The 15,348-nt window shown below is 35.6% G+C and overlaps 3 protein-coding genes across 6 annotated transcripts; 1 reads left to right on the top strand and 2 right to left on the bottom strand.

Annotated features, from left to right (window-relative positions):
* The first annotated feature begins 355 nt into the window (after nucleotides 1-355).
* Nucleotides 356-1,897, top strand: LOC112795094 (protein NODULATION SIGNALING PATHWAY 2). Its single transcript, XM_025837051.1, has one exon. It carries the CDS (start codon nucleotides 356-358, stop codon nucleotides 1,895-1,897), a length of 1,542 nt encoding a protein of 513 aa, XP_025692836.1.
* A 1,909-nt stretch (nucleotides 1,898-3,806) lies between these two features.
* On the bottom strand, nucleotides 3,807-11,476 carry LOC112797079 (ethylene-overproduction protein 1). Of its 4 annotated transcripts, none has more exons than XR_011881286.1 (6): nucleotides 9,112-11,388; nucleotides 7,776-8,067; nucleotides 7,369-7,678; nucleotides 5,856-6,382; nucleotides 5,536-5,783; nucleotides 3,807-4,793 (listed from the first exon to the last, which is right to left on the bottom strand). XR_011881286.1 is itself a non-coding variant. In XM_072235765.1 (5 exons), exons 2-5 carry the CDS (start codon nucleotides 11,142-11,144, stop codon nucleotides 6,153-6,155), a joined length of 2,865 nt encoding a protein of 954 aa, XP_072091866.1. In that variant the 5' UTR covers nucleotides 11,145-11,185; nucleotides 11,391-11,476; the 3' UTR covers nucleotides 5,482-6,152. The 4 variants fall into 4 exon arrangements, 1 of the variants encoding a protein (XP_072091866.1); XR_011881287.1 differs by lacking the exon at nucleotides 3,807-4,793 and adding an exon at nucleotides 11,391-11,463 and having other exon boundaries at nucleotides 5,482-5,783; nucleotides 9,112-11,185; XR_011881288.1 differs by lacking the exon at nucleotides 3,807-4,793 and adding an exon at nucleotides 11,391-11,463 and having other exon boundaries at nucleotides 5,482-5,770; nucleotides 9,112-11,185.
* Nucleotides 4,072-4,908, bottom strand: LOC112795093 (uncharacterized). Its single transcript, XM_025837050.1, has one exon. The coding sequence runs from the start codon at nucleotides 4,906-4,908 to the stop codon at nucleotides 4,072-4,074; it is 837 nt and encodes a 278-aa protein (XP_025692835.1).
* Nucleotides 11,477-15,348: the final 3,872 nt, after the last annotated feature.

Genomic DNA, 15,348 nt, shown 5'->3' with positions numbered 1-15,348 from the left:
TGTGTTATTTATACGTAAGAATTTCATGACTCAGCTCTCTTCCTGTTTTCTCATGTGTTCAAGAACTTGCAAGGCAACCTTAAAAAATGTTATATTGAAAGAGAAACTTTCATAAATAAAATAATAATTATCTCTAGGTGCTATAGCTACTTCCTGTAAGCTGGCTCTTAATTTGTCTCCACTTTGTTCATCAGCATTTGCTTTTGCTATAAATACCATACACTGTTATTAACCAATTACAAACCAAACTCATCCAAACTGAAACAAGACCCTCATCCGCTGTGGTATATGTGTTGAATATATCCAATTAAAATTAATTAAAAAAGAAAAAAAAAAGAAAGAAAAAAAATAAAAGATGATGCAGTCTAATGAGATTCTTCAATCTCCATCATCACTCTTTGATGAGCCATATTATTATTATGGGTTGAGTAGCATGGATGAAGATGGTGATGATTGTGGATTCAGTGCCATATTCAACACTTGTTCATCAGAAAACACCATCTTCACGAATGAATGTGATCATCACATTCAATACACAATCGATGATGAAACCTTGCAACTCCAACCCTTGATCCATGATTTCCCAATGAAATTCCAGGATCTGACTCACCAATTTCTTGAGAGTGAAGGAAGCATCATCCCTTCACAAGAAGCATATAGTCCCACCCAGTCATTCAATTCAGACATGTCCTCATCATCATCGACACCACTGAACTTGCCTCAACCGAACACGCAAATCGAGAACCACTTGATCCTACCGCACTTGGTGGACGCCATTGGAGAAGCCTTGGAGAATCGACACAAAGCGCTCGCTGAAGAGATCTTGAGATGCATCAGCAACAAACTCAGCCCTCTCTCCCAAATCGTTGACGAGCGCCTCCACTTTTACATGTCGCTAGCAACCGCCGCAAACAACGGAGACTATTTGAAAGGGGAAGCCTTGAAGAACTCTGACGCTGCTTTCAGGGCATTCTATCAAGGAACCCCTTTCGGCAAATTCGCTCACTTTGTGGCCCTTTCTGCAATTATTGAAAACATGCCGCCAGAGTGTGATGCCGTACACGTGATGGACTCTTACATGGGAATTGGGATCCAATGGATTCCAATGATTGAGGCCATGGCTCGGAGGAACATAACACAATTCAAATTGACATCAATCAGTTCCGGTCATCATCAGCAAGGGCATGATGGTAATTCCACTACTCCTTGGATTTCTGAGGAAACTAAGAGGCATCTCTATGAGCATGCAAGATCGTGTGGATTGAATCTGAAGGTGGAGGAAAAGGGAATTGAGGAACTTGTTGGTGAGTTGAAGAATGTGAAGAAAAGTGGTGGCAGTGGCATCAAAGAGTTTTTGGCCTTCAATTGCATGCTTAACCTGCCACATATGGCCAACAGAAGCAGCAGAAAACAAGCCATGGAATTTCTGAAGCTGGCTAAGGATTTGATCAATGGCTCTGGGAACAAGGGAATCATCACTTTTGGTGATGGTGATGCGTTTGAGAAACTCAAGACCAGCATGAATTTCAAGGCATTTTTTTATGGTCATTTGGTGCATTACCATGCATTAATGGAATCAATTGAGTCATGTTTCCCAACAAGTTTCTCAGAGGCAAGGACTCTTATAGAGTCCCTATTTGTGGCACCTTATGTGTCTCCTTTTGCTTGGTTACAAAATTGGCAAGAGATGGAGAGGGATTCTCCCCATGTTCCTGGGGAAGCTGAAATTGGACTAGAAGGTTGCAGATTGAGCACAAGTATTTTAATGGAAGCAAGAGAAATGTTGAGAGGTAGTGGAGGTTCGTATGAGACAAGGATTGAAGGGCAAAATGGGAATGAAATTGTTCTGGCATGGAAACGAACAGAACTAGTGAGAGTTTCTGCTTGGAGAAACTAAAGCTAATAATAGCTAATTAAAGGCCAAGTACATACCACACAGTTTTTTTCTTTCTTTTTTCGCATCAGAAATCTTTTGGGCATTCATTGTAAGATAGTGGATAGTTTAATGTAAATTAATTTGTACAGATTCATATATGTATATGTATATGTTTATTCTGTATATGTCTTCTTTCACCATAAAATGAACACAATTTTTAAAGCAATCAAGCGTTGAAAACTATTTTTTCTTTGGCACCAATAAAATATCACCTTTAAGCTTTTACATCTTTTTTTTCAGACATTACGTTCCTAAACATAAAAAAATCTTTGAATGTACTTTTCTATAATCTATTCAAATTAATCTTAAAATGCTTCATGAAGAGTTGATTTTATTCTTTGGCTTGTAAACTGCTGAAGTTACGAAGCCGGGTTATAACAAGTAAAAATAGCATCAAAGAAGTTCCAATGAGAAAAATATGATTTAATGAAGTAAATTCCTAGTATTTAATTCATGATCTTCTGTGGCAGAACATAGGTCTTGACCTCCTGAAAATTAGTTATGATCATCATATTCTTAAAAATGATAATCACAACTTAGGGTGTTTATGGATTAAGTTGAGACAGGTTTAATTAGATTGGACTCAACTCTAAAAGGGTTGTTGAGTTTATTTTGACCCATCGAAGAGTGATTCGAAATAGATTGGATTAAACTGGAATTAATTCGATGTAAAATTAATATATATGAATTTGTAAGTTTTATATATTAAAGTAATAATATTTTATTTTTAAAAATTAAATTTAACAAATTTTATATCATATTTATACTAAAATAAATTATTTTAAAGTAAAAATAATACCGTATAATATAAAAAATATTAATTAAAATATAAAAATATAATATGACTTTACTAATTTTACTTTAAAATATATATTTTTATTATAAAAAATGATTTATATTTTTATTATAAAAAACGATTTTTGAGACAAGCCGGATGACTCAAAGCATAATTCAAGTCTGATTCAAAAATAACATGGGATAAAAATGATAAATTTAAACACAGTAAAATATGCCTTGGATGGATTTTGGGTCGGTCCAAATCTTGAACACGCCTAATCATGAAGCAAACTTTTGCTTTATTTATTGACTGTTCTTGATATACATGCATCTTTCTCAGGGACTCAAAACATCAATTGAGCTCATGTTAAAATTAAAGGGGTTACAGAAGATGTTAGATTCCATTTGACTGAGGCCAATGAAGGAAAATCCATGATCTATGATCTGATATTAGCAAATTATTTCCAGAAAATGTCCATCCTACTAGAAAATTGGACTTAATAAAGGATAATTATCATAAAAATCATCCGTATATATAATAATATTATTATCTCATGCAAGCTTTGGCAACTGTAGAACATAGAAGTTAATTTTAATACAACTTCTGCCTGGCTTTTGTACGTAATTTGTGCATTTTCCAGTTTTTGCAGATTCCTACCTAAGAGAGAAGCACGTAAGAGCTCACACGCAACCAAAATATGAATCGTGAACCTTAAATTAATTATTTATTATGTCAATTAATAAAGCCATTAACCAATCATGGACTATTTTTCAATGTGTTGGAGATGGAACAAGGAAAGAAGGCCCTAGTAGTTTTCCAAGTGTCCTTCCTATTTTCTTAACTACAATCCAAAGTACATTTTTTTTATACATCTCATTTTGGCATATGACTTTAAACAGGTAACTGAGTAATGGCAACAAAATATGAATAGAATAAAAAAAAGGAAAGAATAAACTAATGGCTACAAGATCAGGCCAGTCAAAGAGAGCATAATTAGTAAGAAATCACCTTGATGCCTTGTATGCTACAAGAAAACAGATTCAATTTTCACTACCAATGCGAAATTAGGTATGCTTTATCAACCATGCTATGTGTACAAAAATCAGCCACCAAATTAGTCACCTGTATAAAATACATGCTGAAATACAAAATACACATTAAAAATAAGTTGAACAATAAATGTATTTATACACAAATACATAGTAACTGATTTAATAGCTGGTCTTTTATGTGCACATAGCATTTCTTGTGTTCTATATGTACCTCTAAACATTCAGTGCGCCGAGAAATATAACCTAACATTAGTAAAATGATTAGTGCAAACCTAGACTTTGATGAAAAGAAAAAAAAATTACTTTCAAATATCTCCTTTGATACTTTTACTAGTCTTGTGAACTGATGAACAATGCTTCTTGTTTTTCAAACTCTGCTGATGCTTCTGCACTTTTGTGGAGCATGTCATCACAGGGCTCTTTATAGCACAAAGCTTGTGCTTCATACGCCAAGGGAACAGAAGTTGAAGGCCACAACCCTTTGGAGAAGAAGCATATGAGTGCCTTGAATTACTGCAAGTATCACAACCTTTCTTATTGTAACCATTGTTTGGAAAATGTGCAGAAGATGATGCTGCCAATGCAGTGGCATCAGGGAGAAAGCGATTAATCATATAGCTTGAACATTGATCAACATTAGATTCTGAAAGCTTTAATCTCAACACATCATTGCTGCTACTGTGATTTGTCTCTGATTGTTGGACAACAATGTCTAATGCCTCTGATAAAGAAAAAAGTTCCATAGCATCTGAATAAACTTCACTATTCTTCTTGTTCTCATTATCATCATCGTCGTCATCATCACCATCACAACCATCATCTTGATCAAATGAAAGAACAGCATTACCTAAGTCAGCTTCAGCTGCTGCTCTTGGAAGATGCTGAAGGCAAGGTGGTAATTGGAGCCGAGGCGTTTCTACATCTCGGTCGTGGATGTTATTGCTCCTCTCTTGGTTTTTCGGCTTGCCTGGGGCTTGCTCCCATGAAAATGGAATACTTGTGCTTTGTAACATACTAAGTGATGTACCTGCAACAACTGAATTAGCAAGACGCCTTGTTGATAGAAGGGGTGCATTGAAGTTTAACATTCTGCGGCATTCCAAATCCATGGTCATAATATTTTGTTCTGCTTGTTCTTCCATTTTTGGTAAGCTTCTATAACAGCAACAACGGAGAAGATATTTGGGGGAAGAAAAAAATAGGAGGATATGAAATCAAGTTAGGTGGAATACATAAAAGCAGTTGAAACTATGGACCTCTCATGAAAATCATTAAAACTAAAGTCTTGCTTTAAATTTGTCACAGGTGGGTTTAAAAGCCCCCTTCACGTGGGAAGAGAAACAACATACCAGATCTTTTTTTTCTTTTACAGTAAATATTTGAAGGTTATAAATTCACATTTTCAATAACATTTAACAAGGTAACATGAAGCTAATGTAAATAATAAAAAAATGGCATATGAATTTCTCATGTACGAATTACATATACACATCCACATTCCACACCATTCAATTTTCACAATTTTTAACATGATCTGATTGATCTGAACAGGATAGAAGAATCCTCTTCCCCAAAAATAAGTGCATATAGTAGAAGTTGGGGAAAAAGAACAAAAATAAAAGGAAACAGTCGAGAATAATTGAGCGCATGACAAATCCTATAGATGGTGATGGAGATAGCAGTTTACGTAGAACTTATCACAAATACAATTGAAATAGCTGAGAAAAAAATCTTTTTATATAACAGAGTGGCAAAAGGTTACAACTTACAGCATGATGTAAATCGGCAATTGCTCAGCCAAAAATATGGTGGCAAATACTGAATCTTTTACATGACAAATTGACTTGTATATACAAGTTTTGTCTAAAACTTTATCACCATTCTTACAGGTGAGGCCTAGTCAAGAATAGCAACAGCAGCAGCTGTTTGCTCCCCTACTTTCCATTCAGTTTCAATCGATCCAAATTATGTCTCTAAATTCTCTTTTCCTTCTGTATTCTGCATCTAGAAGGCCAGCCTATGAGAGCGATATATATAGACCATACTCTTTCTAGAGACCATTCAATAGATAAATAGAATTGATGATTACCAGGCTGTTAGGTGTAAAATGGTGCAGGTCAACAAGAATAGCATTGTCCCTTTATGGTTGAACAGCACAATGAGACATTGAGACACTGAAGATAACAATGTTAGTCGCCTTCCTTCTGAGATGGACTCTCAGACTGTATTTCAGTCCCACTGTCTCTCTCACTCGCTCTATCTCTTCCTTAGTGCACCAAAGATATTTGTGTCCTACCATGTCCACATATTTTGTGTCCACATATTTTACACTAACCAAATGCAACCTAGAGGACAAGGAAAACCTGATTATTGATCTGTGATTCTCTCACTTTTGTTCATTAATTTGCTCTCGTGCTTTATTACGGAGATCTAATGTCTCAGAATGGCCAGGATCAAGACAAAGGGCAGCTTCACAATCCTGGACAGTAGAAGCATAATCACCCATTGAATCATAAAATGCTGCTCGAAGATGCAAAAGTTGCAGATCTGGCTTGAAATTGATGGCCCTTGAAAGCTCCACTATTGCTTCATCTTCCTTGTGATCATCCATCAAAACTGATATACAGAGGTTGCATGTCAGTAAAAGTTGTGGGAGCAGTTTACTAGCTGGTTTCAATGATTTAAGACTTAATCATGATCACATCCAACAAACATGAAGTTCAGTATGAGCACAGTACAATATTAAAACAATAAGGCTCTAACAAATTCGGTCATCAAATGAGAATAGGATCACACTGTTAGGGACTTGGGTATTATGGGGTGCCCAAAGTCCCACATCGGGTAGTATGGGATGCTTTCCACTTTCCTTAGATACTTAAGACACACACAAAAGATTTGTTTGCTCTCACACTTCGTAAATAACTACCGCTGATAAGATAAACAAACCCGAAAATGAACATTCCCATTTGCCCTCTCCAAGAAAGACAAGTAGGTTAAGCCTCTCTCTGTATTATCTAGTTCGAGTTACTTCATTCCTCACGAACACAAAAACATGAGAACTACAATAATATTCCTTCAACAATAACATTGTATAATGCTGATTTTCAAATCACAAGTGTGCAAGATCCTTTTTCATTTATCATAACCTTACACCATGATGTTTTGAGGAGATAACATAATTTCTAATACAAGCATATATGTGGAAGTCCAAACCATCATTAGTTGGGAAGAGGAAAGCTTTATAGTGATTTTGATACTCATTGATCTTATCAAAAGCAAATGTTTTCTCAAAGCTAAATCTTCCATGCATAAGTTTTTAAGTAGGCCTTAAGAGTTCTACAAAGCTAGTATAAGAAAAAAAAATAGCAAAATTCAGGTTGGAAAACATTACGGAAGATTTCAGAATGCCTGAAATTAATTAAATCACCACACTACAAGTACAACTGACCAGGATCTGCTGTCTGCCGAAACTATGATTTGAACACAAAATGGCTTACAATCACAACCAAACTTTCCTCCACCCTTCCCACTTCCACAGGTTTAAACAGTAAACATGTAAGGAGAATAACACAGAATAATATAACAAGTTGATTGGACTTTACCTGCTGCCCTATATCTGTAAGGATAAGTCCGTAGAGGATCCAACTGTGTTGCCATGTTAAGATCATTCTTTGCCATATCACGATCACAATATTCTGAACGCTTCTCATAAGCTGATGAATTGTTTTGGGCCTTTGCAATTAGCTTTGTCATCTCGTCATATGCAGCTTCGTTCTGATTTTTAAGATGATATACACGTGCCAAACCCTGATGTGCTCGTGTATGCTTGATATCGAGAGCATGCAAGTAGCAGTTGGCAGCAAGGTCCAGCTTTTCACAATCTACGTAAACACTCCCTAAATTATTTAGTGCCTACAATGTAAAATAATGACACAAGTAAGTTCATCATTTTAGCACTCAAATAAAATAGAAAATGATCTATTTAATCTGAAAACGATATTACACTTACTTGTCCTTTACGAAGGACATCTGAAGGACATCTAAGAGCTTCCTCCAAGAGATCGATCACACACTTTGAAGACTCAGAATCAAGACTTGAGTCAGCTAATACATAAGCTTTGAGAAAGAAAGCTTCAAATGATCTTTGTATAGAAATGGACTCCTCAGCCTTGGCTAATGCTTCTTCACGACAACCGGTATCATACAATATCCATCCTTCATAGACAAGTCTTTCATGTGCAGAAGTGGAATGATTTCTAGCTAGGCGTAAACTACGCATGGCTGCCTTTTGAGAATTTAACCTGCATGATTGAGGAACATTAATAAGGAAATACCATGATTGAATAAGTTATGGGATAAATAATGGATGACTGAAACTCCAATTAACTATCTTACATGGACAAGAAGCAAAATTTATTAAAACAAGGTCATATACAAGAAATCTAGTTATGAACAAGAAATATACACCCCAATCATCTGATAAGTCTCCCACCGAGATATCAGCATCCACATATCTCACAAACAGGATATGATAACAACTATGCCATGAAGGCATGAATCACCTCTTCAAAATGTTTAAGCTCTTGAGTAGAGCATGAATGGCTTTTATATGGAAATTTAACCCCCTCATGCATGGGTTCTTTGGCTAGAACCAAGAATAATACACAGGTCATCTATCTTGTGCCGAAATTCAACTTGGCAGCAAGGATTGAACTCTAAATCGCTTGATTAAAAAGGCTGTGATAGCATGTTATGAACGACCTCTACCAAAACAAAAATGACACTTGTATCATACTAGAAGTATATTATCTGGATCAAGACCAAGAAAAATGTAAAATAAAGCAAGGAAAAGTTGCATTTGATAGCATTATTCATCCAATTATTATCTTCACTTGTCTGCTTCATCCTATTATCTATTTATCTTCATTGTTCATCCTTAAATGAGCTCTTAAAAATTATAAGGCAAGCTAAATGATAACATCAAATGATACATGAAAGAGACAACTAAAGCTGCCTTGCTTAATTTCCTTACCTATTATCTTGCCTAGTTTATAATGGACACATAACACAATTTCCTCTAATTTTGACATAGTACAAAGTCACCAGTCACAATAATTAAGCTAAGCAGCCAATAGCACCATGAGTTCCATGCATAAATATCCAGTTCAAACTTAGAATAATTCAAAATACAAATCTGCCCATACCTAGCCATGATTCATTGACACAAATAGCATAGAAGTATAAAACAAACATACAAAACAATTCCATGCAAAGAGATTTCATGCCAGTAGAGAATATGGAGTTAAATAAATTATATTTGAATCAGCACAAGAGCTCAAGCTCACCTTAACAGGAGGAGAGATTGCCGAAAACATAAAATACTTTTCCCAGGGTCATTTTCTAACATCTTATGTACAACAGCCAAAGAACCAATATCATCAACAGAAGACCATCTATCATACAACTGTATCCAGCAATCAGCTTGGCTCCACTGCTGAGCAACAGGGCGGAGGAGCTCTACCAAGTGGTCACCACGCATATTCCCATGGAACATCATATAGTTTGGATCCAATGTCAAGATTGCCCTGACATCTCTTAGAGCCCCTTCATAGTCCTTGACAGCAATCAAGAACCATGCTCTGAATTCAAGGCAGTCTGGAGAAACCTTGAATCCAATTATTTTATTGATTTCCGAAATGGCAGCTCCGATATTTTTCTCCTCCAGCAAACAAACAGCCCGGTATTTATATGGAAATGAAAGAGTTGGATCTAATTCAGTGGTAGCGACCAAGTCTGCCATTTTCTCCTTTCCAATGCAATACAAAGACCTTTCTTGATACATCCAGCCAACTGGTTTATAATCAGATATAAGCGAGTTTACCATCTTGTACGATGAATATGTGTGACCACACTTATACTTGGCCCTTGCAACACCAACTAATGAATAAATATGTCCTGCCTCAACGGCAGCCTCAAACCAACGCTGTGCATCCTTGTATTCTTTCCTCTCAAGCAATACAACACCTAATTGGTGATAAGCTAGCTGCTTCTGCCAACCTTTCACCGCGCACTCTCCTAGTCTTTCCAAGAGCATCACAGTCTTATCAGACTTCAACTCTCCCTCCATTGCAACCTGGCTTAAAAAATAATACAACAAAAATGACGCATGCCGAGCCATAGCCAATCTATCCCTACCCTCTGGACTACAAAACAATTTAACAACATTTGCACGCTGCATTGAACTGGGTAGCTCTCTCAAAAAAACCTGCAAACAAGCTGCCACAAGCAGATGCGCGGCCTCCTCTAGCGCATAGTCAATCAGCAACATGGCATCTTCCATGCCACACACCAGAGAAGCCAGATGAGCATCACACGCAGACTTCATCTCATCACAGCAAAACTTATTTGCAAATGAAAGCAACTCTAGAACAACATTAGGTGTAAACCCATTCAGCCTCCTAGTCCTACTAAAAAGCTCAGCAGCCACCATTGCCTCAACAGAAATCCCATTCATTGAGAAGTTTATCTTCTCCTTCCTAGAGTCGAGGAATTCGCCATGCAACATTGCCTCAAACGGCCTCGAAAGTGACGCCATACAGTGTCTCCTACACCTAATTTCACTATCACCAATGCAAAACCACAATTCAACATCATCGTTGGAAGTTGAACATTCCTCTAAAAGCTCTTTATCATCACTACCAATAACTTCTCTACCCGAACATGAACACCGATCTAACACTGATTCAGGATCATAGCCTGGAATTAAGCTTGACCTGGGGCATTCAAGGTTTCCTCCACAACAATCTATTGCCGACGATCCAACGAGCTCATCCTCCCTCCTCTCGTACCGAAGCCACGACGAGAGCACAACCTTGTCGTTCACCTCTACAGCGTGCCGCCGCGCCGACCGGAGGCTCTGCCGGAACAACTTGGGGTCCTGCAGCCCACGGAAAATAGCTGCCTCCTCCAAAAACGCCTCCGATTTCGCCAATTGGTCACAATTCTCGACTCTCCGATAAACCTCGGCAAGCGTTTTCACGAAATCGAGGGACTTCAGAGAAGGCTCGATGGAAGGTTCTAGAAGCTCAGAGGTAGGCAGGCCATGAGGAAGAAGGAGGAGGCTCTCCAAAACGACGTCGCATGCTGCTGCCTTTGTTGATGCTGCTGTTGTGGTTTGGAAGCTCCGACCCTGTTTGGTTTGGGTGTGGGCTTTGGCTTGATCGTGAAGGAGGTGCTGGTGATGAAGATTCTCAACGCCGCCACCGTCTGCGGCGGCTCCGGCGGCGGAGGGAGAAGTATCAAGCACGTGGACCTGAGTGCCTTTACAAGCGTCGATGATCTTCAAGCTCCGAATCGAAGTGAAGATGTTGTTCTGCATCTTCTTTTTCCCCCCAATTTGACCAAATTTGGAAGCTTTAACTGTCAAGATTTCAGAAGGAAAAGCAAATATTTAAAAAAAATAATTAAAATAATCGAGGATTTAAATTAGAGAATCCTAAGATGGATTCTGATTCTCAGAGAGGAAGAAAGAGAGAATAAAATTGAGTTTGGAAAGATTAGATGAATGCAAATGAGGGGGAAAAAGGAAAATTGTGTTTTTTGGTGGGGGAGGGGTTTAGATCACCTTCTTTTGTGTGTAATATACTAGCAGTATACTAGCAGAGCAGCCACATAGGTTATTGTTTAGATTTAGAAAGGGTAAGATTAATTTAAAAAAAAAAATCTGAATTGTATTAAATAATATCAAATTATCAAATAAAAATGGTATATATAACTTAAAATATGATGTTTAGCAAAAGAATATGATTATAAAAAGCGACAAAAAAAATATAAACATAATATGAAAAATATAAACATAATATAAAAAATATATCAGACAATTTTAAAATATTATACAATTAATTAAAATAGATTACATATTTTAACTATTATATTTATCTATATACTCATCAAAATGACAATTTAAAGATTTGTCAAAAGTAAAATCTAACTGAAACCTAATAATTTTAGGGTTATGATCTTTAACTTTATTTGAGTCATTTAAAACATTGATATTATGATAATTGTTGTCTTTCACAAGTCGAAGAATTGAACGAATTAATATAATAAAAATCATATGCATAAGATATATTTAAAGAACTATTACAAATATAATTTACTATGAATTCTGTAGTTTATTTTACCAATTTAAATAAGATATTTTGTGTTTTTTTTTCTTTTACTATCTAATTGTACATTCTTGAATTATAACAAAAATTCTGCATATGTTCAAATTCAAAATACAAAAATAAAGTAAAGTTAGGCTAAAAGTGAAGAAACTAAATGCTTCTTCTTTTTCAATATAAAATCAAAAGAAAATTTTTTAAAAGATTGATATCCAAGTATTCAATTTGTGAACAGAATAACTTTTTTCTAAAGGAATGTGTAGAATTTCACCATCTAAGTTGAATAACTACAATAATAGTTCATAAATGGGAGAACAATAATAGCAGCATAAATAGCACAAAAATTACACACCCAGACCTTGTGATCATAAATAGCAGCAACATCTTCCAAAAAATTGACAAATGAGATATCATTATAAATACTATTAACAACATGTAGCAATGTGTTTAACTCATATCCAACAATTCTTGCAGTTTTTGTTGATAAATTTAGAAATAATTCGAATCGAAACAGTATAATCATAAGGAGGCTGCAAGAAAATATGAAAATGAAAAAAATAAAAAGAGTAAGGGGGCATGAGAATGAAATTTTAGGAGCAAAGATTCACAATATATAGAAATAAAAATCAATAAGATAAATGAAATACATTACTTGTGAGAAAGTAGCATGTTCTTTCAAGAAATTAGAGTATTTTTTCTTGAGTATTTATTCAACCTCACGATCATTGAATATAAAAAGATTATGTTCATTTCAATATAAAACAATAATTTTGATATGATAACTAACACCGACCAATGAGAGAATTATATTAAAACCACATTAAAAAATATTAAGCAAAAGGAGTAAAAAAATATTTCAAGCTTTTAAATACGAAAACATATTTTGGGATTGCATCTATACACTCAACTCTATACGTATTACAATAAAATACATTGTTTACAACATTAATTGATGCACCACAAAAATATCGTAAGAACCACCACTTTTGATATTTCACCACATATATTATGTTTCCAAGAAAAAAGTAATTTGTCTTCTTATAGCAAGTATAAAATTAATTTATATATATTAAAAAAATAATAAAAAAGTTTTTTTAGAAATTATAGATAATATTAACTCGTACATATTTTGATGTATAAAGATATAAGTTGGCTAAAACAAGGTCCGTAAGCATTCATTCAATATTTTTTGACTATATAGAAGGATCAGTGATGATAAGATTTTTTGATGGTAAAGAATTCACAATAAATTCTCGTTGCAAGTATAGTTTCTAAACTAACAATAATTCTTTCATACAAAAATTTGTTTGTCACTAAAGCAAACCCAATAAAAATAATAACTGAAGTATTTAAACCTCGGGTCGTCTCTCAAGGAATTGCAGGGAGGTGTAGTTATTATTGATTATGGAAAAAGTATGTTTTTGGGTTTTTGAAAGGTTGAACAAGGAATGTAAATGACAAGAAAATAAACTAATGATTAAGAAAACTCTTGGCAAGGTATGAGAACTGGACGTCCTATCCTAGTTATCCTTATCAATTGTGATGAGAATTGTTCATTGCTCCCACTTTGTCAACCTCTAACTATGAAGGAAAGTCAAGTGGACCAATCAATTTGATTCCTCAAGTCCTAATCAACTCCTAAGGAAAGACTAGCTTTAGAGGGATCCAAATCAACTAGCAAACATAACAATTACCAATCAACAAAGGAGTTTGATAACTCAAGAGTCTCCAATTACTCAACCAAAGCCAAAAGGAGAGAAATCTAAATTAAATTAAAAGCATTAATAACATAAATTGAAGAAAGCAAATGATGACAAGTCATCTTATGCTAGTTTTACAAGCATTTTCCATTTGTTTCATTAGGTTTTATGCACTTTCTTGCACAATGAATAAGTGATTGGAGTGGAATTTCATGATTATTTGGAATCAATCAAACATCACTTATTTTACACTGAATCATTAGGTTTATGCTAGAATTAATTGATTTTATGAATGGTGCAAGGACCTTGTGATTTTGGTGAGACTTTGATTTCTTGTTTGATTGCTTGCAGGTGAAGAAATGAAGGAAAAAGGGAAGCAATCAGGGAAGCGTTACGTTCAAATAGAGAACGCCACGCTTAGGAACACAAACAGCTAGCGTTCACTTTGGAAGTGAGCGCCACGTTCACTTTCTTAACTTTTTCGTGAATTTCAGCTTGGAGCAAAGGACTTGTGCTGTTCGTACAGCGTAGGTGGCGCTCAAAATGGTAACGCAGCGCTCACTAAGTGAACGCTAGTGAGGAAATAAGCGCACCAAATGGTGCTGCTCAAAGAAGCAAACGTAGCGCTCAAATAGAGAGCGCCAGTGAGGAGAGCACTGGGCAAGGAATTGAACGCACCAAGGAGGCCACGCATTAGGCAGCGCTCATTGTTCCAACGTAGCGTTCACTAAGGCAACGCTAGTGAGGAGAGGCGCGCACCAAAGCGCACGTGAAGGGGCACACCTAGGCTAATGAACGTAGCACTCATGAAGTGCACAGAGCGCTCTACTGGAAGGAGAACCAAGCCACCCTTGACCCACTTATTCAAGGCCAAATCCAAATCAAAAAGTCCACTCCAAGTTTTGATGACTGAAAATAGAAAGTGTATAAATAGGAGCAATTTTGATTTGAGAAGGACCTTTTTTACTTCACACTTCTCTTTTACTTTTCTTTTTCTCTTGAAATTTTCCTTTTAGAATTTTAGAGTTTGAGATCAGATCTGGGTTTCCTTTTCTTCTGAGTTTCATTTTCTTTCTTCTTCAATTTTATCTTTTCTGTCTTGGTAAGAAAGCAATTGAGCTCTAGGCTTTCTTTCTGTTTTTTGTTACTTCAATGAATTTGTCAATTTCTCTTTAGGATTTCAGAATTAATCTAAGTTTCCTTGGTGTTTCGAATTCATCTGCAATTTGCCATTTTTGTTTTGCTATTGAGACCCTGATCTGAATCTCTTAATCTTATACTTCTCTGATCTACTGCAATTTACATTTAGTAGTTCAATTTGAATCCCAATACCCAAATCCCTTTTATTCTTCATGCAATTTAAGTTTCCTAGCAATTTAGATTCAACAATTTAAATTTCTTGCATTTTAAGTTTCAGTCATTTACCTTTCTTGCAATTTAAGTTTCAGCTTGTTTACTTTTTTGCACTTTAAGTTTTGGCAATTTACTTTTTCTGCACTTTAAGATTCAGCCAATTTTCATTTTGCACTTTAGTTTACTTGCAATTTTACTTCTGTTAATCAAGTTTCCCTCAAATTATCAAATATTCGCTTAACTAAATTTATCACCTAAGTAAAGTTGCTCAATCCATCAATCCCTGTGGGATCGACCTCACTCTTGTGAGTTATTACTACTTGATGCGACCCAGTGCACTTGCCGGTGAGTTTGTGTGGAATCG

Source organism: Arachis hypogaea, chromosome 4 (genome assembly GCF_003086295.3).
Source record: "Arachis hypogaea cultivar Tifrunner chromosome 4, arahy.Tifrunner.gnm2.J5K5, whole genome shotgun sequence".
Taxonomy (NCBI): Eukaryota; Viridiplantae; Streptophyta; class Magnoliopsida; order Fabales; family Fabaceae; genus Arachis; species Arachis hypogaea.
The sequence above is the reverse complement of the archived record's forward strand: the minus strand, read 5'-3'. Positions and strand labels throughout refer to the sequence as shown.